This window comes from Pomacea canaliculata, linkage group LG7, assembly GCF_003073045.1.
Source record: "Pomacea canaliculata isolate SZHN2017 linkage group LG7, ASM307304v1, whole genome shotgun sequence".
NCBI lineage: Eukaryota > Metazoa > Mollusca > Gastropoda > Architaenioglossa > Ampullariidae > Pomacea > Pomacea canaliculata.
Window position 1 is genome coordinate 3,182,241 of NC_037596.1, and position 26,975 is coordinate 3,209,215.

General features: G+C 37.5%; 3 protein-coding genes across 5 annotated transcripts; 2 read left to right on the forward strand and 1 right to left on the reverse strand.

The window, feature by feature from the left end:
• Positions 1-1,310: 1,310 nt before the first annotated feature.
• On the reverse strand, positions 1,311-11,716 carry LOC112568434 (serine/threonine-protein kinase Chk1-like). Its single transcript, XM_025245736.1, has 13 exons — positions 11,616-11,716; positions 10,569-11,297; positions 10,101-10,200; positions 9,505-9,628; positions 8,614-8,678; positions 8,317-8,386; positions 7,881-8,066; positions 7,121-7,225; positions 6,776-6,871; positions 6,183-6,252; positions 3,487-3,622; positions 3,237-3,338; positions 1,311-2,478 (listed from the first exon to the last, which is right to left on the reverse strand). The coding sequence occupies exons 1-13, from the start codon at positions 11,699-11,701 to the stop codon at positions 2,380-2,382; spliced, it is 1,968 nt and encodes a 655-aa protein (XP_025101521.1). The 5' UTR covers positions 11,702-11,716; the 3' UTR covers positions 1,311-2,379.
• Positions 11,717-13,970: 2,254 nt separating this feature from the next.
• On the forward strand, positions 13,971-17,360 carry LOC112568436. Its single transcript, XM_025245737.1, has 4 exons — positions 13,971-14,013; positions 14,695-14,904; positions 15,833-15,941; positions 16,277-17,360. The coding sequence occupies exons 1-4, from the start codon at positions 13,971-13,973 to the stop codon at positions 16,635-16,637; spliced, it is 723 nt and encodes a 240-aa protein (XP_025101522.1). The 3' UTR covers positions 16,638-17,360.
• Positions 17,361-22,212: 4,852 nt separating this feature from the next.
• LOC112568326 lies at positions 22,213-26,766 on the forward strand. 3 transcript variants are annotated; one of them, XM_025245585.1, is made up of 5 exons: positions 22,213-22,441; positions 24,563-24,940; positions 25,355-25,471; positions 25,859-25,989; positions 26,369-26,766. In XM_025245585.1, the coding sequence occupies exons 1-5, from the start codon at positions 22,372-22,374 to the stop codon at positions 26,423-26,425; spliced, it is 753 nt and encodes a 250-aa protein (XP_025101370.1). In that variant the 5' UTR covers positions 22,213-22,371; the 3' UTR covers positions 26,426-26,766. The 3 variants fall into 3 exon arrangements, 2 of the variants coding, with proteins under 2 accessions (XP_025101370.1, XP_025101369.1); XM_025245584.1 differs by having other exon boundaries at positions 22,214-22,441; positions 24,560-24,940; XR_003100064.1 differs by lacking the exon at positions 22,213-22,441 and adding an exon at positions 24,359-24,433.
• The last annotated feature ends 209 nt before the right edge of the window (positions 26,767-26,975 follow it).

Consider the following 26,975-nt stretch of genomic DNA (forward strand, 5'->3'; position numbering starts at 1 on the left):
ATGCTAGAACTCAAGCAAGTGGCCACAGTGGATAAATGAAAACAGGGTCATGCTGAATTCACAGGCGATACCTGGAGAGTGACGTCCCTTTGCCTAAATGGTTGGATGGTGACTCCTCTCCCTCACTTTTCATATTTGTCATTTGATCTGCATGAAGTTTGTGTATAATGTTTATCAGTACATCTGTTACGATATTTGCTACATTCCTGAATGGATTTCTCTCTGAGCCACTTTTCATCTTTTCCTGGGCCATTTTATTTCTACTGTCACATCTGCCTCCTCTTGCCATTACTTAGATTTGAGATCTGCGTATTGGCAGTCTTGACTTCTAACGTTGATTCCCTTCCTCAAGCTGCTTCACAAGGTCAAGCTGTCACAGCAAGCTTTCTTTGAGTACAGATCAGTCTGCAGTGACTGACATCATGTATCTCCAGGAAGCTCAGTGAAACATGAGCTCAAACTAATCCAACTGATGCAGATAAAGACCAACTTGTTTTTGAGGTTTTTTTAGCTGGCTATTGTACTTATGTCTTTCTTAAAACTAGTAGCTGGTAAAGTTCAAGAGTGACAAGAGGCTAAAGAGAGACAAATGTTAGCCAAATCAATAACAAAACATTGTGCTTGTTCCAAATCTCAACTGATTCTCCACCAGCAAGTCAGCCTTATATCACCTTCCCACCACCATCAGAAAACAAGGTGATGGTCATTCAACATCAATGAGTCATCATCGTCAGTTTGACAGTGTGCCATGTGCCTATCAGCTATAGACCGTGATAGGTGAAGGTCACAAATATACAGTGATTCTACAATTGTTTTTGAGACCAACATCCATTCTGATTGTTTGTGTGCGTTTTTTTTCTTTTTAGTCAAGCGCTTTGACTCCACCTTTAATGGTGGGAAAAAGCGCAATATAAATCAACTTATTAACATTATTATTAACCATATTACACCTGGACATATATCTGTACCAACTGAGTGAATCGATTTATTATGTTCTGCAGCAGCGTTTCACTGCAAAATGCCTTTTAAGTAATTTTCATTGGGATCTATTAACCTGAATTGAGAGATTTAAAATGAGCAGTTTTATCAGCAGCACACAATTTCAGATAATGCACAAAAAGAATATATGCCAAATGTATCTTGTTGCTGTAAGCATGGAATTGAATCATAATTACACTTAGAACATGGCTGCACTGATGAGAAAAGAAATGTACCCACTTTTGATACTGAAAGTGACAGTCTGCAGAAGCAGACTAACCTACAACCACTATTCATCTCTCAAAACAGTAAAAGAAAAATAAATTTTTGGCTTAATTGTTCATGCAATTTTTAATGCGCTCTTGCATATATTTGCATAGCATCTTGCAACAATACTTTTACAAAAATAGTCCACAGTAACAAAGTGACTTATCAAATTTACAAAAAAGTGGTTTACACTCAAATAGGCAACTTTTCCAGTTATAGAAGTATGTCAACAAATACACATGGGGGCATCATTGCAAAACTTCTCATCACAAAACATGCAAATGAGTGTAGTGTAATAGCCATGTGATGTAATTTTGCACACACTTTGTAAATACTAAACGTTTATTACGACTGGGACTAGGCAGGACTCTCTCTCTCTCTCTCATGCACACAGACACACATCTATCACATAGGATAAAGATGGGCAATGCAAAAGAAGAACTAAGAGTTAACATTTAATCACATTATAAATTTGACTTTCTCAAACTATGGCATATTTTGGAAACAAAAAAATGTTCAAGATTTTAATGGCAAAATTATGGATGTGAACAACAATTTGATAAAGAAAACTACATCATACTACTCTTGAAAACCGAGAGTAAAATGCAAACAGAAAACTGATCACAATTTCAGCTGCTGGAGATATTATTACATTTTACATGACAGCAGCTAGACTTTTTTCTATTCTTTAAGTTCTGAAGAATTGGCATCCCAATAAAGAGCGAGGATTCTACATGATTAGTATGCAGCAAGATGCCACAGCAGATAAAAAGAGACAACACAAAATTCAAATAAATGATTAGATGGGGGATAATGATAAGTGTGTGGAGTGAACACAAACTGAAAAAAAAAACTTTATTAGTAAGCAGTTCTCCCTGCTATTTAAGTTCAACTTGTTTCTGCTGCTTGCAACTCTTGTGTCACAAAACTGGCCTGCAGCATTTGAAAAACTGGGGAATGGGAACATTGCAGCAGCAATTGAGCTATTTAGCTTTTGGCAGTATCAGAAACTAAAGTGATGACATCAGAACATCCATTCCCACTTGTGCAGGTCACTGTCAGCAGGAAAATCAATTTGACTGTGTCTGGCTGCAGTTCAGTGACCATGGACATAAGGAGCTTGACTATCAGACATTAGGGCAACTGAGGCCATGTAGGAGGCACTTTGCAGATGATGTTCTTCATCATATCACGGATGCGAATGAAATGGCGCTTGAACTCTAGGCCATCACCCTAAAACCATAGTATTTTTGGTATTAAACTATCACTTTATCTATATATTTGAGTGAAAGGGTGGGGTGGGGGAGGAATAGTGCATATTAGAGAGACATAAGATTTCTGGAACTGATTTCACAAGGATTCAAATAAAACTAATTACACTTTCTATAAACACATGGCCAATTTCTGCCAGCATAATGAAAAAAATACCAAGAATGTACAGACACAAGTAAATTAAAACATAAATAGAATCCTGCCTGTAATAAGTATTACCCCAGCATACATATGACGAATTACAAACACATAAGACTTTGACGAGTTCTCGCAGATTAAGGTGAAGGTAAGTGGAGACAGTTGATCTATAGGTGTATATAAGATGACCAATAGAGAAATTTTACCTTTAGCTGAAGTTAAAGAGGTGGAGAGCAAAGACAACTGATGTTAGACAGCAGTCAGAATGGAGGAAGTCCAGAGAAAGTATAATGTTTATGAAGCTGCATGATGTCAACAACATGTATATCGGATGGTAGAACCAGAATGTTATTCTTTTGTTGTTCACAGATTTCCAACTGGTCTTCTCTTTGCAGTTTCATGCAGACATGTTTAACTATCTCTCCTTAAGATTTCTCTTTCTTTCTTGAGAATGATGTTGTACGAATGACACACACACAGATGTAAGGCACAGGACACCACTCATACACAAAGTATAAGACATACTACAATTTATTACACTCCCAGACCCATATTAGTTTTTGTTACAATCTTGTACGTACCTTGGAAAGCCGGAAATCGACCAGCAGACTCTCACCCATCTCTATTATCATCACCTTAAAGACCAGAGGAGATTGCCGACGATCTTTCAAGCGCACTGTAAGCTGCAAAAAATGTAGGTTTCTTGAAAAATTTTCATTAAAAAAAAAAATTAGTTAAAATGTTTGTTAATTTTTCCTTAATTTTTTTAATCGTTAGCAGTAAATTCCCAGGATCTGGCCAGACTAATTTTTATGCCTCTAAGCCACCTACCACATTTGGTGGGCTATGTGACCAGTTGTATCCCAGTTGTGTAAACACTCTGTCAATTTCTTTCATCATGTTAGCAGACTGATGTTTGGAGAAAAAGCGAGTCATCCTTCGCACTAGCTTCTGCATAGGGGTCTGAAATTAAAGATTTTTTTAAAGTTTTACTTATGGAAAGAAATTAATATGTGGAATAAAATAACTACTTAAGCATAACTATCTTATAAAAGCACAATGTCAACAAAGCGTACACCTGGACATTTGGCTCATGGTGACCATCCTAAATCACAATATAACTAATGGCACCAATGTTAATGACAAAAACACACAGGTACTATACCTGAATACAAGGCAACATACTGATATGAATTAGGGTATTTTATCACGATTGGTGGCCTATGGCAACATCCAGTCAGCATTTAGCAGCATTTTTACTGCAAAGCACTAGTCAAAAATGGGGGGGGGGGGTTTGAGCCTAAGTGCGTGGTTTGGTTTGCAGTGTTCTTTTACTGTGGGTATCTTTTATAAGCTTCACAATTTCAGCTTCCTTAACATGGAGAAAGAGTGATTTAGATCAAAGAGAAGTTCTTAGCCACTTTCATGGTTTCCTGCTCTTGCCAAAGTAGTATTTTTGGGTAGTGGGGAGAGGAAACAACGCAAAGCAGAGGTTGGCTGCGTAAAAAGGGTCGTTAGTCAAAACTCTAATGAAAAGTATTTCTTATTTATTGCTCTCTCTCTATACATATAGGGGATCTGGTAAGCGTATCTGAGTGAAATTTAAAGGCAATAGGTAAAACATCACTCTGCACATTTATGTTTCTCCAATGACTCATTCTTGTACCAAAATAATATTGTGTGACAGCTTAAAGATATTTATTATTAATAGATTTATTAATGCATATCGTGTTCCCTCTGTCCACTGTTATTTTGGAATTGATGCTGGACGATACAGCACGCATCTTTTACATCACTCTTCAATCAAGCTATAATGCTAGTCCTTTTTCACACCCTCCTTTTGCAATATCATGCATTGTTACTCTCAGCTCTTGTCTTGTTATGTGGTTCCTTTTTATGTTTTCTGTATTTGATTTTATTCTTCATTTAGTGCGGTTGTTGATTCTTTTATAGTTCATATGCTATTTGTTTTCCTGTATGCTGTTCATGTTTTGTTCTTGCAAAGAGCATGCTCCTTAGGAGTGAGAGTATGCGCTTGACAAATTTTGCATTTATTATTATTAAGCAGCCGTTTTTCTTGTCACAGTGACACTTGTGTGCTCTCACTTTTATACCCATGATGTAATATTGGGATCTAGCTGATTCAACATTGATCATGAAGTGAAAATCCTAACACGAAATGCCAAGCCCATACTTTTGAGTTTGGTTTCAGCATGAAGTTCTTTTTTTGTATTATGTACACCATAACCACAATTTTTTAGGTGTTTACCATCGGGAAATCAGACAATATTAACATTTCTCCTGCCTTTTTTTTCAATTAACTGTTGTGGCAATTTATAACAGCAATGACCTTTTTCACCCTTTCTCTTTACTGTCACATGTCTCAGTAAAAACAGCGAAATGGCTGACCCATCAGCATCCACTTTAACGACTGACAAGTTCCTACTGTACATGCACTGAATAATTGACGAAATACCCTCCCTATACACCTACTATGAAACATGGGTTATGAAGGATCAATGTCCACACCATAAACATCACCAAGAGTTTCTCACAAGAAAATTCCCAACAACAGTAGTTGATTTAAAAAAAAAGACATATCACTTCTTTAAACGTATTATTAAAAGAAAACAACAAAACTGAAGTATCGGCCACTTCCTAATTTTCTGGTTTTATAATCATTCCTATAAGCAACACACATATATCTGAAAAAAAAGTTGTCAGTCTATTATGAAAGTAACATATGTGAGCATCAGTCATCAGTTAAAAAAATAAAATGAGGGAGGGGTGTGTGCGTGGAGGAACCATGAGGTTGGATCAAGAATAAAGAAATGAATCAATGTTACCCCTTGGGGCAGTAAAAAACCAAGCAAAAATGAGCCACACGTTTGACAATAGACTGGCAGCATTTTTGAAGGAGGCATGAAATACTTTAAGACTAAGTTTAGGCTCAGGAAGACCAAGATTGAGGGGTAATAAATTTCTGAGATGAATGTGATGTACTGCATATCTGTGATTAACTTAGGGAAGCAAGTTGTATATATACGGATGGTCTGTTGGCTTGTGCGGTGAAGAGAAATCTGATAGATACTTTATCTTCTGACTTACCAGTAACTGTGTACCATATCTTGTTCCGAGCAGCTTGATGTACAAGAAGAAGTAGATGGATAAAAGAACACACAATGAGGGAGAAGTAACAAGGCTGAGGAGTGAAGTAAGAATAACGAGGTTCTGAACTGCGTGAAGCAGAGAGCTAAAAATTGTATTTTAAAATGGCAAACTAATTTCTTGATGTTTTCCTTCTAGCTTTTATTTTGCAACTATAGGTCATGCAACAAGCCCCAAGATTCCTTTCACCTAAATACTGCATAATTTTGACATTAAAAAAATTGCTTTTATTATTACACACACCACCCAAACTCCGGGAAAGATGCTTTGTGCACCTACCCTAAAAAAACAGCTAATTAAAACAAGAAGCATGCTACTGCTTTTGATTCGTGAGATCTAACAGTTACAGTTAACCTCACCCTGGTGAGCTGCCAGAGATAGATCGGGTGCACATACGCTTGGGTCCTGCTGAAAACTGATCAAAGCTGTCTGGAAAGACAAATTATTCTGACCATAAGTGCCATGCAGAACTGGCTTTAGCCCAAAATCAAAATCACAGTACTAATGGGGACACTCCCCTGACCAATCTGTTTGGTGACAGTCAATAGGTATCTGAACTGTATCTTTGTGATATACTGTTGGTAATATCATGAAATGATTGTGTCTCCCATGTACAGGAAATCGATTCAAACAAGCTATGAAAATAAATCTGTCCGTGCTAAGTAAAACAACAGTTCTATGAGCTCTATGATTTAAATTCATTCTGTGGTTTGAATAAAACTGTTCATGCAAACACGACAGTTGATTACATAGTTGCATTCTACATTAGGATCCTACTTATTCTTATTGTGAAATGGACATGAATTCTACTAATAAGATGTAATTTCAATCTGTATGTGTCAAGCATGTATGAATGAGACAGGCAGACCCCATCATTAAAGGCACACATGACAATTTATGTACTTTCCTTGAGTAATTTTTATGCACAAATGAAATGTCTTAACAGAATTACCTCTACTAAAGTCCTTCTTGAACCACTGATTATTTCGAAGCTCAGGGATAGTGTACCGCTTCTCTGGTTTGTCCGCCAACACCCGACGAATCAAACCTATGAATGAAACACATGTTCCAATCACACATAATGTGAAAAGAAGTAATTTTTTTGCAGCTCAACCATTAAAGCCCCTTAAATCTTTGGTGCTGTTTTCAGCAAGATTCGTTTGGTTATTGTTCTTCAACAGATTATTTCCTGCACATCAAGTTCACAAGCCTTATAAAAAGGATCTCCACTTAGGATTCATACCCTTTTTTTTTGTGTTAACAAAAACAAGGTTCAGAATATAAAATGGCAACTTACTCAGTGCAAGGTTGTCAATCTTGCACCATGGCTTGTTTTCAATGTGACACTCGCGCCAATCACAATACTGTATACAGGAAAGCAATGGAGCATCCCATGGAAGCTCTTTGAAAGAGGAAGAGAAAGAAAAAAGAAATTAAATTAAGCAAAAATTAAAAATAAACTGAACACAAATTATGTAGCTTGAGAAATAAGTTGTGAAATATACAGCAAAGACAGTAAAGCCATGGTTTTTATACAAACATTGTTTTATATTTAAAAAAGAAACAATACTTGTGAACTACTTATTTTGGCATAGGTATTAGTACTGGACAATTTCTTCTATCATTTAAAGGTAATGTTAATTCTAGCAGGTTTCTCTTTCTTGAGGAGGCAGGTGGGTGGTGAAAAGGTTTGGTGGCCAGAATGCCTTAAGCAGAGCCACCAACCTCAGGCTACATCACAGAGAAACAGCCTGTCCAGTAAACAAGTGGCAGAGAGAAAAAAGAACAGTGCAGCAAAAACAAGATTTTAACTCAGGACAGCTGAATATCAATGCATATGTGAGAAGCACTTAAATGTTGGTCTGCTGAAAACAAAACAAAACAAAAAAGCAAACCAAAACAAAAAAAAACAACAAAAAACCCCCAAAACATTACTGTGCTCGGAACAGAGTATGACACAGTAAGCTACCAGGTTTCTATCACAATTGTAAAAATAGAAAACATCAATGTAATTAGCAACTGTTTCACTCCTACGCCTCTGTGTAAAACACGCTTACCACCGGCAAGCATTGCAACTAGAACAATGCCACAGGACCAAATATCTGCTGGTTCGGCTCGGTAGGATCGGGAGATGACCTCAGGAGCCAGGTAAGGTGCTGAGCCACAGACTCTCTCAAGCAACCGCCACTTGCCTTTATGACGAAATATTGTGGCGAGGCCAAAGTCTGCAATCTTCAAATTATCTGAAATGATAATTAATATATATCTTCACTATGCACATGCAGACATTTTCTACTGCTCGCAATATGTTTTAAAAGCAACTGCTAGTGAACACAACACATAAACAAACATTTAGTTTGCTGTCGATGCTCATATTATTTGTAACATTATTTATAGAGTTCCCTGACAACAACTCAAAATAAAAAAAGCAATATTTTATTGCCAAGGATATTTAATGTTAAACAATTTCACATGGAAAATGTCAATAACTACCTTTGTCATCCAGCAAAAGATTTTCTGGCTTGATATCTCTATGAGCAATGCCTTTCTCGTGCAGATATTCCTGCAGCAAACAGATACCAGAAACTGTCAATTTCATATACTTTTTTACTTGCATCTCAAGTTTTGGCATGGTCAGTCTAAAACAACCTGAAAGAATCTAAAATTTTTAAGGGCATGCCAATGAGCTAATTATAAAACTGAACAGCAGGCAAAAGAAAATGGCAGCATGCACCTAGGGTTACACTCACACATGCAAGCAAAGAGAAATACTTTTTTAAAGATGCATACCACACCACTGATAAGCTGTCGGAAGAATCTCTGAGCCTCTGCTTGTGGCATTCCCACATCAGGTTCTGCAAAAGAATAATTAATTAAAATCTGCAGTAAAAGAACATCTGATTAATGAACAGGTGCAGAATGCACTCCACAAAAAAAGGACATGACTTGGATGTGTGAATGCAAGGCAGCATGCAGTGTTAATTTAAAAACATTGTCTCATTTACTGAACATATACTTTCCTGAGACATGAACATAACAACGTGCATATTACAGATAAATGCATATGTACACACAAAATGAGATGTATTTAATTTTAACAATTTTTAAAGTATAATGTCTCTTAAGCATATACATTATATTGTTGAATATAAGACTTGTTGACTTGACAGTAAATATTTTTTGTGTCAGTAAGGATTGGAAGCAAATATAATAAATGACACATGCAGCATTTGCACTGAGTCAAGACATTGTAAATCTGCCTTTCACTTCACTCTTCTCAAAGAATGGTTATCACTATGAACCACCTGCTGCTGGTCATCTCGGATGTTGTATAACACTGTTGCATGGCTTTAATTGCTAACAGCATTACTAAGATAAAAACTTACTCAATTTCTTTGTCTTTATCATCCATCCTCTGATGGTAAAGTCGAGCAGTTCATCACAAACAAGTTTATTTTAGGGAAAACATGTTGAGGGGAATTTATGTGTAGAGATAACAAGTGTAGACTGTACATAATATAAACTTTAAAACATAAATAAGATTGATTTTAAGGCATAAGATTGATCCACATAAAAATTCTATACCAATATCATTCATGACATTCTTTATGTTTAAGACTTCCTATATGTTAAGAGCATTTTATGTTGCTAAAACAAAAACCAGTTCAACACATTGCTTACCAATTCTGTCAAAGAGTTCACCTCCACTTGCATACTCCAGAAAAAGATATTCCATATCGCCATCCTTACGAACACCATAAAATTTAATGATGTTATCATGGCATATCATTCTGTGGATACAAACCTGCAAAAATATTCAAGGAAGACACATTAAAAGTAAATAAGCATCCATACAACTCCGCCTGGAACCTCCAACCCCCCGAGTAACCTGCCGGTCCTAACCTCGGATGAAAGAGGGTTGGGCATGGGGCTAGCAACCCCACTACCTAAAACAATCCCTGCTATAGAAACTGCAACTACAATACTACCACAATGAGGCCTATGACATGCCAGGTGAATGATATGGAGCAAACTGGGGAGAGACACCCAGAACCAGATCCATTGGCATCGTGTAGTTGGGGCCCTATGCTCCAAAGGGGGCAAAAAGGACTAAACAGAAGAAGAAGCATCCATACAATGTGCTCCAAGAAAGAGTTATTCATGCTGTGCATGCCTAAGGTTTTATCACACATTTTGGAAAGAAGCTTAACAATGTGCATGCATCTTTATCTGGAGGAGAATGGCTGGGATAAAGGGGAACTGAAGATGCCCCATACCTCTTTTTTAATGTCATCCTTAATAATAGATTTGTCAGATGTGTCAATGATCTTTACTGCAACTGCTTCCTGTGTCTTCACGTTATAAGCAAGCTTTACCCTGAAAAAGTAAAGAACAATATAAGCAATTAATAAAGGAATTACTTCTAATAAAGGTACAGAACATAATTACCAAAGCCCATTGTCACCGTCTATCACAAAGACAGGTGCAAAAGGAGCCCCCATCATGGAAATGATCTACTGTCACATCATCTGCTTTTCCCAGTTTAACCCTCCATAACTCAATCTTCCAAATGACATGATTTCACTGGATAGCTTTTCTTAGCTCCAACACTTGTACTAAAATTACTTCTGTTTACCTCATTTTATTAGCCATTTAACCAGAAGACTGTCTTTATCTAATCAACATTGTGAACTACAAAAGTAATGCCAGTAATAGCAACACTAATCAGGATAAACACAACTTACTCGCCATAAGCACCTTCTCCCAGTGTCTGCACAAACTCCCAGTCCTTGACAAAAGTGTTGGATGTTTCATGTCTGTTTAACTGTCCTGATGATGAACCACTTCTTGGGGATGCTGTTTCTATTTTTACTGGTCTTTCTGGGGTGTTCTTTGCACTTGTTGCTGATCCAGACATTTTTGATGACCCAGCACCAGACAATTTTGGTGATCTTTCTTTGTGTTTATGGCAATCTTCTTTTTCTGAAGAACATCTTGTAGTGGGTCTTGCATCCTCAATAATATCTAATTTTCGTTTTGAGCAATATGTTTGATCAACCTTGCTGTCACAAGTTACCTTTGATAATCTGCTTGAATGTCTGTGTGACACTTTTGCCTCTTGATACTCCTTTTCAGTATTGTCTGTCTGGTCTTCAGCATGAATTTCTGTCACAACATTCATTTCATCCCTTTTGTGATATTGGCTTCTAGAATTTAATGTGCATGACTGACCACAAGGTATTTCTACAGCACTGTCTTCACTGTCTGGCTTTTGAGTTTTAATTTGTCTATGTTTCACGGGCTCCCGAACATGCTTGCATATCACATCTTTTTTACTGTTGTGACTATCACTCATTCTAATAGTACTGAAAATCCCTGTGAGGGAAGATGAGAGCACAGTTCTATCATCATTGGTGGCTGACATGTGTATGAAAATCCTAAATCGGTAAACACGATCAACCACGACTTTGGTGCTGAAAACAATACAGGCAAATAGTTTACAAATAATTATAATAATGAAAATTTATATAACGCTTTTCCTGTAATTTGCTCTGAGCGATTTACAGAAATGATATACAGAAGTAAACTGAATCATTAACAACCATGCACCTATATCTATCACACACGCACACATGTACAACAGACACCCCCGCTCATACACAAGTTTCATGCCACTGTAACTACCAGTGTCAATTCATCTTCTGAGTCTCGTACTCAACACATAGTGCTACAAATGGATAATTTTAACATTTCATTGACGATCAAAGAGGAAAAAAGTGTACTGCTTTCACTTTTTTACTAGCGTCTGCACTTTGTCGACAAAACATTTCCGCACGCCACGGAACCCTCTGTTGCTGACAGTTTCTGGATCGACCATTTATTACCACCACAAGCACTTCAGGTCATCATATTTGTAGCTTGCCCCCCTCTCAAGCACTACGAAATTAACAACTATTAAAAAGTGTACCTGATCAGTTTAGAAGCACATCAGATGCAGCAGGAATCATGAATTTGGTGATGTTGCCCCAATTTCCCACGACCTTTCACATCGCGCGCGCTACGCTCGTGTCACGTGACCCCATAGTGTTAGTGTGACGACATCGGTCGGCGCACTGAGAGCCAGGCGAAGTCGAAGTGACATCTCTCGAACGAAGCTTGAGATATCTGGTTATTTAGTAATAATTCTTTGCGAGACCCTCCCTAGTAACAGAATTTCAAGATCTGCTTGGACAATTGCTTCACCTTTCTAGAGCTTCAGGCATCTGGACCATTGGAACCAGTAGATTGAATCATTTGAGAGGGTGCTCGCTCTTCTGAAAGAGTCGCGCGAAGGAGGGTTTGATAATCCTCTGTGCAGCTCTCATCAATCCACTGTACTATGGAGCCAATGACAACAGTCAAGCAACAGTACCAAAAGATGCAGTGCAAGTATGTCAACATATCATAGTTTGTGATACAATATAATTAGTGATTTTTTGTTATTCTGATGTCGCTCTATAACATTGACCACAAAAGGAATGAAAATGGTTAACTGAAATGCCTATTGGCAAAATCCATCATACCATACTAAATTATTTATTCAGAAATGCGTACATTAGTTATTAATGGATCACAGTAAAATTTTTATTTATATTAACTTCGACAAAGACGAAGTTGCTGTCATCAGAAAATGTAAACACCTTACATACACAATCCCATATTTAGTAATATTAACCAAAGGTATCCCAAACTCAGTGTAAGGTAAAAAAAAAAAACAAAAACATACCTGTATGGGTGCCATGATAAAAATTTCAGAGATGCTGACCCATGTTTTATGCTGAAAAGTCTGAAGAAATAGGAAAACAATTTTTGAACAGAACAGTTTGCTTTTTAATTAATTTTTTTTTCAGTTCAGTTCCATTTTATTGTTTTCAGTCTAAACATATTTAGCTCTCCACTTTTTCCAATGCTTAATCCTTACATCTGGACTGCAACTATACCACCCACAGACTTTTGTGATCATAGAATATACAATGAAATTCACTTTGTGTCCTTTGTTTTATTTTTGTACGATGGATACAGAATATCAGTTTTTGGTACTAAATTAATTAGGAAATAAAGTTCTTTAAATCGATATAATTCATAAAATATCAGTTTTAATTTGGGATAATTAGTAATGTATTGTGAGCATGCATACATGTTTATATATTCTGTTTATTGCTTCGTTTGACCTCTATATTTTCAGGATGAGGATACTGATACTTGCAGTTTTTTGTTTTTTTTACCACGCTACAATTCATCCATCTCTTGGTAGGATATACGTGCTAAATGCATGTACACTAATTTTTCATTACTATTAACATTGTCAGTAGATCAGTGGGGAATCGACAAACCAAGAGTATGTAACCAGAACTAATGGCACACAAGCAGTTATACTGTATAAGCAGAAAAGCTGATGGTTACCTATAATGACAAATGCTTTTTATTCACCAGGGTAAATTTTAGTCCACTTACAAATCACTTTCCAAGGCACCTTTTAACCTTTCACCAATTGAGAAGGTTTTATAATGTGTTTTACATCAGAATCAGGCAGTTATGCTTACAAAAGTTGATAATTTTTTTTAGCATTAAAAAAAATCAGGATAATATGAGTGTAGAAATATAGTGAAGAATGTATACGTTTGAAGAAGACTTTAAAATGTTTGTCTTTGAACCAAGTCATATTTATGTTTTATAATCTTTATTGTTTATAAGTTTTTCCTCAAAACAATTCTTTTAATGAATGCATTTTGTATACTGTGTGAAATATAATGAACAGTTCCCTGACCCTTTCAGTTCATTTGTAATCCCCCTACTCCTTCAGATCACTTTGCATTTTATGTACTTCCTTTGGTTCATTGCAGGTCAGCCTATGAATGCAATATGTCAAGGAACCAATAGTACTTTGACCATTGGATGCACGTTGTATAAAATGTTCCAATTACATTAGACCTGAAGTGTAAAGAGGAAGAATTACCTTGTAAGTATTATAATGTATCATTCATTTTATGGAAATTTTTTTTCTGTTTATGAGGTAGTCAAGTTTTGTACATTTCGTCTTATTATGCATGTTTGTAGTCATATAGATATGTACATTGTACAGTAAACCCTTGAACAAAGCAGGAACAATGGTTGCCGACTGGAAAGTTATTGGAGGGACAAACTGCTCATGTAAAGTTGACTAGGGTCGTACTTTGAATCCTTGAGCTCACTACAGTAACAAAGTGAAGGGGCTATTATTGGAGTATAGATTGTATGTACTAGAATTAATTTTTTACAGTTATGGATCTTTATGTTTCCATTATTCTCAACTGCAAGTGACACCATGTACAGTCTGTCAATGTTTGCATGCCTAAATATTTAAATAAATTTATGTATATCACATAGTGCAGTAAAACCTCTGTAATAAGACCTTTCCGATTACGACCCACCTCTTAGCTATAACCCAAAGATTTTTCATGGAGGTATTTCACCTTGCATATAAACATCATCTCTGTTATGACTGCCTCCCTAACCCAACTTACAAATGACAGTCTGTGCTCTGTTATGACTTTTTTTTTATTTTTTTGGCAAAAGTTGTATTGGGAAAAAACCCCAGTAAATGTATTTTAAAATAGAATGACTATGGCAAGTTGCTTGCCCTATATTATGAAAAGAGTAAGCTTGTTGTTAAAATGTGTCATGAAATTTGAGGTTTGTTACAATTTGAATTTGCTACATCGTATACAAGCAGTTTGTAAATTTTTATTATGTTTTGCTCTCATTTTACTGTTGTATTTTAATTAAGTGTTTTCTATTTTGATCTGGCATGTGTAATATGTGTTTCTATGTGTTTCTTCTTTTCAAATGTAGATACAGTATGTTTATGCCAAGAGAATAACTGCCATTGTCCCCGGTATAACTACAGTGTCACAGAGAACAGTCCCATAAAAAGAGAAATTGTGATTTCTGGTTTGAATTGTGAACCTGAGGCCCTGTTTTGCATTCCTGTCAGTAGAGAGCTGAACAGTCAATCCAGTCATCCATCACCCCCATTAGCAAATTGCACACTCACTTCTCGAGGTAAATCTTTAAACATGAAGCCTTTTATGCTTTCTAGAGACATTAGAAGCTTGGGAAATTGAAAGAAGAGCTGGGTGAGCCAGAGTTCTGTAGATGCTTAATCGAATAAAAGAAGTGGGATTTGCTTTGATGTTTTGACTTTTCTCATTTGATTATTAACTTAAATTGCTAATTTGAGTGGGAGAGTTGGGAGATCAAAGCAGACTTCGAAAAGAACAGTAGAGGCAAATAACTGGAACCACATGGGCCCAGCTGCGGTGTGGATTCCCAAAACTGGGTCTGCTGGTGAGGTGTTGTTGCGGCCTATGCTCCTCAAGTAGTAGCAAGGAATAAACTAAACTAAGCTATAATGTTTATGTTTACATCAGAATCAGGCAGTTATGCTTACAGAAGTTGATAATTGTTTTTAGCATAAAAAAATGAGAATAATATGAATGTAGAAATATAATGAAGAGTGTGTACCTTTGAAGAAGACTCTTTAAAATGTTTGGTTTTGAACCAAGTCAAACGCATGTTTCATTACGCGGAACTCTTATGTGGGAGTTATGCATATTTCTTTATGACAGGAAATGCTGGTTAGAGCAATTATGAGAAAACCATAGGTTTTAAAGGAAACTTTTGTTTAACCTTGCTTTATGACATAAAGCCTTCTTATTGGTGATCAGGACTGGGGCCACATGGTAGTCATAATCTACCAGCACTTGCATGTCAGATTTAGCAAGTGTTCCAAAACAGTTATATCCATAGTCCCTGATGAGCATTTCTTTTCCAGCCTTTCTTAAATTTACTTTGTACCAGCTTTCATTTGTTATTGTTTCTCAGCTTTTGCTGTGAAGAAGTTGTATGTGTGTCATTTTAAGTTTTTTTTTTGGTAGGATTTTGGTACGTTGGATTCTAAAAATAATGGGATTTCATTTTCTGTTTGCAGAAAATGAAGAGTCATCTCTAAGTGTATTAGTTGCAATAGTTATCATATTGTCTATCAGTGGGGCCACTGGAGTCATTACGTTAGCAATTTGCTGGAAAAATTGTTGTGGGTAAGTGTATTTTCTATTAGGAAGGTTATTAACTATTGTTCTAGAAAATTCACAGGTAAAGGCTCTTGATTATTGAATCATGTGTCATTGGAAAATGTCCCATTGACTGTTAAAATGAAGAAAGGCTTAGTGATAAAAATAAATAATTTGTATATTTCTCAAAAGCATCTTCATTTTTTTTTTTTTTTAATGCATGAAAATTGTTTTCTTTACATTCTTATATGGGCTTCATTGTATTAGTTTTATGTGCAAGAATTTTCACAGTCATGGGGAGTACTTACTCACCTAAAGGTGTTAATGTTAACTAAATATTCTTGATATTGTGTATGTTACAGCATCAGAGACAAGTTTTCAGACATATGCAAGGCTACAAAGGTAACCAGCGACCATCAAGATGATAAGGAAAATAATTTAGCACCATTGGTTCAAAAAGTTGAAGCAAGAGCCTTGTCATCACGTACAGCAGAACAGGAACAGAAACTGTTTGAAAAGGATAGTGAAGAACTGGGAATTTTACGCAAGGATCTCAATTCACCAGTCATAAAACAGCCAATCAGTTGTAAGGAGCCAGAAGCAGAATCTGATGTTGTCCCAAGTAGAGCTTCCAGACAAATAGAAAATAAATATAGAGTAGATCATCAGGAATTGCCCACTGGATCAATGGAAAATAATGGAGCTATGACATGCCGAGTGTAACTGGAAAACACACCATCTTAAGACAGGCATCATTATTTTGGGCAGTCTAGTGTGGTGCAATAGTGCCTGTCGCCAATGTGGTAATGATCATATTTTAAAATGCCAAAAAGGCATGGAACATTTGAAGAAAGCAGAGATATGTATATACAGAGATCTCTGAACAAAGTCAATCCACTGGCGTTTGTAACCAATATTTTTATCAAATCAGTGAATGCAAACATTCAGCAACAGCACTTTGTAAGTGTAAATAACAATAGAATGTGTTTTTGTGATATTTTATACTATATTTTCACTTATTTTTGCTGAGCTTTCGGGTTGGCATCAAAATACTTTAACAGATGGAAAGTTAGAACATTGTCTTTTGGGTTGGTTTTTTTTTGTGTGTGGGAGCATTTTCTTTTGAAAGTTTTAATGAAGATTTTCTTTTATTTCCCACATCGCAAACTGATGATGTGATAGTTGTATCACACGATGTCATAATATATTGCTTTGAACAGTTTGTAATTGCTATTTTGTAGTCTTTCTAATGTTCTAGCAAAAAGTTAAAATGTGATAATCCCTTCTGCTCTGTGGTGTCACATCATATTCACTGCCTTAACAGATTTATGATCGAATTCTTTCCTTTGCTATCTTTATTGTTGGCTTTTGTCAGGCTCTTCACTTGCAAAATTTCATGTGCAGCCACTGCTACTTTCTCCATGAGCGATCTCTTTCATATTATCAGGGATGGGAGTTCTCCGTCCGGGGGACGGATTTCCGTCCTGAGAAAAAATCTCAGGACGGAACTGGGACGGAAAGTAAAATTCAAAATTTTCACTGATTACGAAGGACCAGGGACTATGAATAAAAAAGCGAAAATTTCTCGTATCGTGAACGATACCATACGCTAGTGGTAATAGGCAGAGGCGGCGTTAGGACCACGCGGGGCCTGGGGCCGACCATCCGCGCGGGGCCGGGTAATGGAGTACGTGTATCAGTATCCCTATTGATGTGATGCAGGAAGCACTGACTTATATACAGTTAGACTGGATCAATTTCGCGAAATAACCACGAATTTAGTGTTTTAATTGTTCGTAACCTTTCCCACCGTTTGTGACAATACCGGCTTTTTCTTAAAGCGAAATAATAAGGTGACGATAACTTAATAAACTGCTTGTTATTATTGTCGGGCTTAACGTGAAGACATGGGTTCAATAATTTGCTTAATTAGAACTTAGAAGCGTTTTCTGAACGTCAATTTTTTTGTCACAACATGTTTAACACAGCTACATGTAGCAATAAGTCATAAAGATGACCTCGGGTAAGGTGACCAGACGTTTCGGGATCGAAAGCCCGACGCGTGCCGATGATGGTGTCGTCACCGACAAAGAACACCGATAAATAGGGAGGGGAGCGGGACTTTCCTCTGACTTTACCGAGTAGTGATGCTTTCAACGGCAGATCTGTGCACGCCACTACAGTATTCCATTTTAATAGAAAACCGGTATTTAAATGAATCTCCTTGTAAAGTTTCAGTCATTGCAAGATAGCGTCATAATTTTTTTCACAAGGATTTCGTGAATTTTCGCTGTCAAAGTTGCACTTTACAATTAAAAGTCCTTTCAGTGTTTCCACCTTTAACTGTCATTTCACTGGCGATGTTCGTATCGTCCCCGACATAAGTTTAGTCACTGATCCGTACTCAAAGAAAACGATTACTGGAAGCGAATAAATGCCGGCAGCGGAACCTTTAATATTATGGATGACATTGTGAAAGACAGAACCAACGTTACACCTAAAAATGTTGAAGCCATTGGGTTTATTAAGTATGATTTAAGGGCCAGAGGACCGAGAGCCATACAGATGGTCCCCAGTGACCAAATGATAAAAATGTGATTTCTGCACATGCATCATATACAGTGCATTTGGAAAGAGAGGCTCATCTGGCTAAAAAAAAAACAGGACACTGTTTGCCAGAATGCTGTCCAAAAAGGAAGTTGGAGGACTGCATCAGTTTCCAGCCGATTAAGAAGCAGCAGTTACCTCATCCAGCAACTGAGCCATCAACACAGACAGCTAAGAGACCAACAGAAACCACACAGCCTGCCAACATAGTAACTGGACAAATTGACATTTTGACAAATACCCCTGAAAAGTCTGCTCCCAGAATGTCAGGGAGACCAATGCAAACATCAGTCACTGGATTTTTAAAAAAATAATAAGTGTTAGGTTTTGGTGGGTATTGAATTTTTTACTTGTTTTTATTTGCCTTATCAAAATTAAATGTAGATAAGACAGAAGAGATAGGCATAGACCAGGGGTCTCAAACATGCGGCCCGCGGGCCGAATGCGGCCCGCGAAACATTTTTGTGCGGCCCTCGGCCACGTCCGCGGTGTATATGTATGTTGTGCTTGGTGATTAACTCCCGCAGTGAAAATTACCCCGTTATTAGTGACAGAGACAGCGTCAACTTATTTTAATAAACTAAACTGCCTGTGCATGTAATAAACTACACTAAATGTAATTAATAATTATAAAACTTTATTTTAGCATTTAACTGCAGGACAGTAGTGTTCGTAAAATTTAATGAAAAAACATTTTCTTTTCGTGGTGCGGCCCGCTGACTGGCTGTTACTTTCCACTGCGGCCCACATGCTAATATGAGTTTGAGACCCCTGGCATAGACTTTAGGAAAATAATTTTGTTTTATTGTGTACCTGTTGAGACAGTAAACTCCTTCAGTATGTAGGCTTTGTTTTTGATTGCAGGCTAAAATGGGATGTAAACATGATCAGCATGTGTACCTTCAATAGCTGAATAGTTTTTTAGTCAGACAGCAACATTGAGCTGTTTTTATCAGTCATTTATTGAAGTCTTTCACTTTTTTCCTTCATATGCTGGTTTGACAGTTTCTGTCCATGATATGAACAGTTTGAACCATACTGTCCATATTTTTTTCTAAGGTAATTGGTGTTAAGCACAGAAATTTGGATTCCTTTTATGATCAGCAAATTGTCAGAAAAGTATACAGCATTTTGTCCATACCAGAACATGTCTAGCAGGAGAATTTGTTATATTGAGTTCAGGCAGGCAAACATACTATGCCTATATGCAAAAGCAATAGGGACTTGAAATGGTTTACAACCTCTGCAGTCCACATGCTCAACCATAGATTATAGATTAATTGTCAGTTGTATGTGTGCATGGGTGTGTGATATAGGTGTACCTTAAGAATGTTTTATATATAAGAATGCATGTCCTTATGATGCACCACTCGCCTAATATTGTAACTAGCAGTTTTTAAACTTTTGTAACAGAACACACTTCCCAAGTTATAATTACCCATTAGGGTTAATAAAGTTGGACATTTGTCATTGTTAACTACTAAAGACATTGTATGACTTATGTGTGTTATGTATGTGAAAACGTGAAACGTGTATGCAACCATATGTGTCATATAACGTTATATGCATATGCTCTAGTACTACATGGCTCTTGAAAAATCTTCAGTCCCAGGAAAATTTCTGGCTCCCACCCATGTATTATCATTTAAAAACAAAATTTTGCAAGCAATTGAAACAGTTTGTAAGAGCATGTTGTATCAAAGAACAAAGAAATAGTTTATTAATGCTAATTATTCACACTCTCACATTTGTATGTGCCTCATCTCAATCATGCAGATGGAAATTTGCATGATCTTTTTTGCACCGCACAAAGAAAACTACATATTGTCTATGTAGGCCCTTTCTATTCCAACAATTCAGTTCTTGTTTTGCTATCACTTTTACCATTATCCAGCATGTGGCTGGGTTTTAAAAAATGTTCTTGTATGCAAATGTAATATTTACTTTTTTGTACAATCTTCCTCTGCACATGATCTTTCTGTGGCTAAAACATGCTGGTTTGGGCATGCATAAGTTAAGCTCAAAAACTAATTCCCACCTGTTACACATGCAGCAATAGGCATAATGTTGCTGGTATTGCAAATATTGGATTTCACTTGCCTCAGTTGCTTCATGTTGATATTTTAACATTGTATCATTACTGTAGCTAAAACAGTTTATTAGAACAGCAGTTTTACTACTTACTTGGTTTCATAATTTTTATTATTCTCTACAGCAGGTTAATTCTTCCCTTCAAGAAAAAGCAACATGCTTATTATCTAGTTCAAAAGTTAAAGTGAAAATTAAAAGAGCTTTGATAAGAAATCAAAATTGCTGTTCCAGCCTGATAAACTTTATAGTTAGCTGCCTAAAGCATTGCGCTTTCATTGCAAGAAACTGTGAGCAGAGGCTTGTCAGAGGCGAGAGCTTAGTATTCCCCATACCTTTTTTTTTTGAAATATATTAAAAAGCCACAATGCAGCATTAAATGCATTTTTAAACTTTCCGTTAATCTCATTTCACGGAAGGCGAAGGTTAAAGCTACCACATAGCAACACAAAATACCAGCAATACAAGGGTTCCCTGGTGATGTACTTGAGTGCCATATGTTTTTAGGATTCAGTGCTAGGGTTAGCACTTTATCTGTGTAATGTGTACTGAGGCGGGGGCAAATGGTAGTAGTGTGTGTTTTGTGTCACGCAGATCTCTCTGTGGACAGTGGAAGTCAGATCCCAATGTCTGGCATCTGATCTCTTGATGGAAGTTTTGCATTCCCTAGACATATGATAACTGTTTTCTTGTTACTGTTTTGGTTTTTTGTTGTTGTTTTGAGAGCGAGAGATGGAGATGGAACTTTTTGTATAACTGTAATTTTATTCTTGGAAATAAAAACATAAAACCCCAGATATTTGTCTGGTAGTTATCTTTCCAGAGTCAAAGCAGTACTGCAAGGTCAGTGTAAAATAGCAAGACCAGCGAATAGAAAAACGCTTTTGTTAAGCGTTTTCTCATCATGATCTGCTGAAGTGTTCGAGAACAAGGAACAAGATGACAGACTACAGCAAAACTGTGAAGGAGAGGGAAGCGGAAATTCTCTCTTTTGGTACTTATAATACACCAATAACCGCCCTGGTACGAACAGTACATGATCACTTTCAAACAGAAGCAGCCAAGGAATATCTTTTTTTGAACAACACATTGTTTCGCTCCAGCTAGATGAGTTAAGCTAAACTGTTCACAAAATACAAATATAAATTTTCAGCTGACCGCTCATAGTGTCTAGTGATGTTTTATTCTTCCTGCCTGGACTCGGAGGGGAGAGGATTAAACAAGTTTAAGGTACTGATGGATGGAATTAGGAAGAACAAGAGGGTTTGGACCACCCTCAGCAAAATGAATTGTTGGGGCCCTATGCTCCTCGATGAGATGCGGCCCTATGCTCCTTGATGAGTAACAAGGACTAGACTAAACTAACAGGGAAAGGACAGGTACTCACAAAGCTGGGAGGAGGTGCCGCGAGCCACTTGGCAGCACGTACGCACCTACGGAAACAAAGAAACGGAAAACAGGACTTGATGATCGGAAACCAAACAATCCGAGGGATGAAACGACAAGGCATGCACTCTGTTTTCCAGAAGCTAAAATTACAACAGGAAGAATTAAATCACACACGCACATATCGTTAAGTACTGCCATATGGTCACACGCACGCACATATGTTATTTTCCTGTTGACGTCAACAAGGGAACAAATAAACCCAGACCTATATCACCAGTGGTGTAAAAGTCTCGACTGGCAAGTTCAGTTTGTTTATAGGGTGTCCGTGCCATCCACAGCATCAAGTCTTGTCCGGAAACACTTGTAGTTCGCCATGGTTCTGCATTTAATGGTGGCTCTGGTATTGTCGGCCTTCCTCTCCCAGACAGAGTGCCAGTCATCATGTAAGTGTCTCATTTTTAATCCTTCAGTTATTAGGAGAGGATACATTTATCTAATGATGTCCATGCAGATCTTCCTTTGTCGAGTTTCACTCACGTTTCTTATGACTTCGAGAGACAAACATATACTGAGTGTAAGTCTGTCGACGATTACTCTGAAGAAACTGAGACAGATATATATATATTTATCTAAAATATGATGTTTGGAAGGGTAAGAAAATAGACATTATACTATATCCAGGGATATAATTTGATACGTGGTAGATGTGTGTTTTATGCTTGCATGTATACATGTGGATATGTATGTAACCGTGTATGCGATTAATGCGATGTCTGTGTACGTCTGTCTTTTTCTGTGTCTACGATTCATCATCAATCATCAACCAATCATCATCAATCAATCATCAATCATCATCCATCAATCATCATCGTCGTCGTCGTCATCGTCATTGTCATCATCATCAATCAATCATCAATATTAATTTATAGAGTGCTTTATCACACCAACAAAGGTGGACTCAAGGCGCTCACATATATGAAGTCTCACAAGCACACACTCATCACTAGGCATCATAAAAGAAGTCATTCATCTTCAGTCAAATCTCATCCTCACTCGGTGGACGAAACCAAGTACCCGGCAAAACCCACCGACGGTCACCCCTATAAACAGATGTCACATTCAGAGACAGGCATATGTCTGAGATGAGATAAAAGCCCACGACACAAGTTCAAAGATAATTAATTCTTCTTATTATTAATTCTCTTTGACCAGATTCTTACTTTAGCTGTTGACAGGCGGCTTAGCCTCTTCGACACTAAGCGTTTGGCTGTACATGTATATATCTTTTTGTCTCTGTGTGCATATATGCTTTTCTTTATGTGTCTGTAAATGTGTGTGTATATATATATGTGTCTTGCATTGGTTCATGGGTAAGTGTGTGTAGATTTATGTACATGCATGTTTATGTGTGTGATCATGTATCTGCATGTATGTGTATATGTGGGACTGTATATGTGTATAAGTACAGGCACGCAGCTCACGTTCGCAACACTAAGTGTATGCTAAAATTTTATGTATTTATGTGTACGTACATGCAAACATATTTGCAGCTCTAGTTTGATCATCTAAGTGTAGCATATTTCCCTTGCGATTTAGCTTGAAATCTCTCTCTCACACACACGTACTATACACATTTATTACACAAAGTCTCTACTTAAAATATTCCAGAAAATGGTGAGTCTTGAGGACAGACCTGAAAGCATCAAAGGTGGTATTTGTGTGAAATGATGGTGGTATCTATATACACATAAATACATACAGACACTGGGACCAGAGAAAGAAAAGAGCAGCAGTTGAACGTCTCTCGAGTGATACGTGGCTAATATATAAGAAGTCAGAGAAACCGACTGGATTGATAAGGTGTTAATACCTCAGAAAGGTATTGTAGGGAAGGCCACAGAGACAACAATAGCAGAGTTCATCCACTTTGTAGTCAACACGGACAGGCCTGACGAGAGGGGGGGACAGGGGGGTCTGGTGTACCCGGGCCCGCGGCTGTCAAGGGGGCCCGGCCTTGGTCAGTGGATTTTTTTTTCTTCTTCTCCTTTTCTTTTTCTTAAAGGTCTAAGGACACAACACCCAAGCATTACACATGCAGAAGTTGAGTTTGAGTGTAGATATTGAGATTCGAATTGTAAACATACATTATATACTGGGAAAATAATTTACGATTACAAGTACAAGAGAGGAGAGGTCGTCTGTCCCGGGGCCCGGGATGGCTCTCGGCGGCCCTGAACACGGACACAGATGCGGACAGGAAATCAGTGTACCTCCCGGAGTGATGTCACTCGATCAGATTTGAGCTTAGACAATGCAGGCAATTGTAATTATGAATTTCCGAAGTTTGTCAAGCAGGGTTCATGAATCAACAAAAAAGGAGTTGAAGTAGTCTAGTCAGAGCAGCAAAAATTCAGATCGACATGTTGAGTTTCCTGGTGAACGAAACTTTGTTAAAATACAATTAAAACTTTTTAAATATATGTTTCAATGGGTGTTTATGTAAGTGTTTTTATACATACACCATGTCTATCAATGCATGCTTACATTTTTCTATGTATGTACAGGTGCGCAGCTCGAGTTTGACACTCTAGAAAACACAGACACGACGCTCGCCGTGACGAAGAACTCCCGAGTCGTCTTGACCTTTTATATCAACACAGACAAGTGCAACAAAAGTTCCAGTAGTAATAGCTTCGTCATCCAATTGTCCAAAGTGCAGTCTGCTGCAAACACGACCGAGAATTTGCTGGTGTGTGACATCCTGCTGCAGCAGCAGAATTGCACCGTGCGTTACGGAGCGTCGTTCTGTCGCTGCAGGAGTCACATCAAAGGCATCGTCCAGTTCAGCCAACCGTTCAACGACTCCCATGACAGCGAGCACGTGTGGAGCTGGACAGAACAGGGGAAATTGCAGGAGAGAAAAGTCAGGTTCCATATCGTATGTAAGCACATTATCTTTCTTTCGATATCAGAAATATAGCCTGTGCATTGTGCATGCAATGTATATTAGGAATATATGTATGCATGTATTATTAGTATGCATTATGGATGTATGTATTATACGTAGGATTGATGTAAGTACTTAGAATTTTACTTTATTCACTCATCATATGTGTGTGTCTGTGTGTTTATCAGTCAGTATCAAATCGCTTTATTTACTTATTAGGTGTTTGCATTTATTAACCTGTATTAAATCACAGATGTCACGCATTCTCTATTTCCTTGCAGACGCACGCATAGACACATACGCACGTACACACGCATGTTTACATATATCTACACAAGTGCAAGCACACATACACACATACGCACAAGCACATAATTTGAAGAGCAAGTGGTTTGTTTGTGTTGTTCAGTCGGCGAGCAGAGCGGCGTGAGTTTCCTCATGCTGGCAGTGGGCATGGTCGTCACCTTCGTCGCTAGCGTCGTCTTCACTTCCGTAATTGCTGTGTGCATCGTGAAATATCGCAAGGGTAAGACGATAATCTTCATTCTTCCACACATTTACCTTCACCCTCACACATATCCTTCCGTCTATCATCCCCGCCATTTCACTCAATTATTTCATTAAAAAATATTTTTGTTGAAATTTTGTTATCAACCCACTTCAGCTCAGTATCTTAATGTTTATTGTGGTGCAGAAGGTTGGTAGTATCCGTGACGATGGGGTTTTTCTATAATTTTTTCTCTCTATAGTATGCTATAGTATGCATTCTATAGCTATACAATTCACCCGGAGATGCGCCTGGGAAGCTGTTCCTACCCATCTAGCAGATCTGAATAATCAGGGGAGGTAGATACGGTTGAAGGAGAACCCCGCTGTAACACCATGATTATGTCCCTTGATAAAACTTTTGCAGGTTACCAAAAGTACGAGCCGCTAATGAAAGACCAAATCAATTACCCTGGGTACGATGCGATCGTCTGCCCTGGCGATGGTGGGTCAGGAGTAGAATATAACGACTATGAGGAGGTTGAGTCAGCTTTTCTGGTGAGTAAGATGTCTGACGATCTCAGACCTTATAAAGTTGTTAGAACTGTGTCAAGATGTTTGAGACAGGTTAAGTTGGGGTCTAAGTCAGCAGAGATAGCAGATAGAGTTTTCAAATGTTCCTTTGTTTTTATCTGTAGAGTTTGTCAATGACAACAATGTTTACTGTTAGTTTGGTTGGTTAGATGATTCAACTCAAGTTCTTAAACGATCACCTTGCAGTCACGTACCAGCGACGCTGAACATGAACGTAATGGATGAGATCAGAATATCATGAAAAAAAAAAATCCCCGTTTTTTAAAGTGTCTTCTGGTTAACATAGAATGAAAGCAGAAATCAGTTAGTAATCCTTTGAATATTCAAACTTTCTTTTTTTCAGGTGATCGGGACAAACAATGTCTGCGATGACAGAAATCCGTACCTCCCACGTCGATAAGGATGTGCTTTTGGGTGTGAATGTGAATTTTTCGTCCAGTAAAACAACTTTAAGCAGCATTGTCTGAGCTTCTGCTGATCTACCCCAATGTGCTGACAAGCCAGATTTTCTACCTCCTTCTTTACCTTCAGAAGCACCACTTCTAGAACACTCATAGGCATCCATTTATGAGTAAAGGAAAGAAGACCGAATGAAAAAATGAACTTTTTGATCAGACCAATTCATGGAGTGGTTTATCAAACATATTCAAATTCCATAAATGCTGTCTCTTTTTATATGTAAAATTGAATGATTTAAAAAAAATGTAAATATGACCCAATTCACAAATTAAAAAAAAAAAAGTAAATACTGTGGGACATGCATGTAAATACTAAGAAGTAATCACAGTGAAGAACAATGTTTGTGTTACTGAATGTTGGATGGGTCTACTTGAGCTCGTGTGTGTGCGTGTGTGTATGTAAGTGTCTTCTGGTATGTTTGGGGATGTCTTTGCATGGAGTCAGTGGTGGTACTGATATGTATGGCTAATGCATAGTGTATGCAAACGACG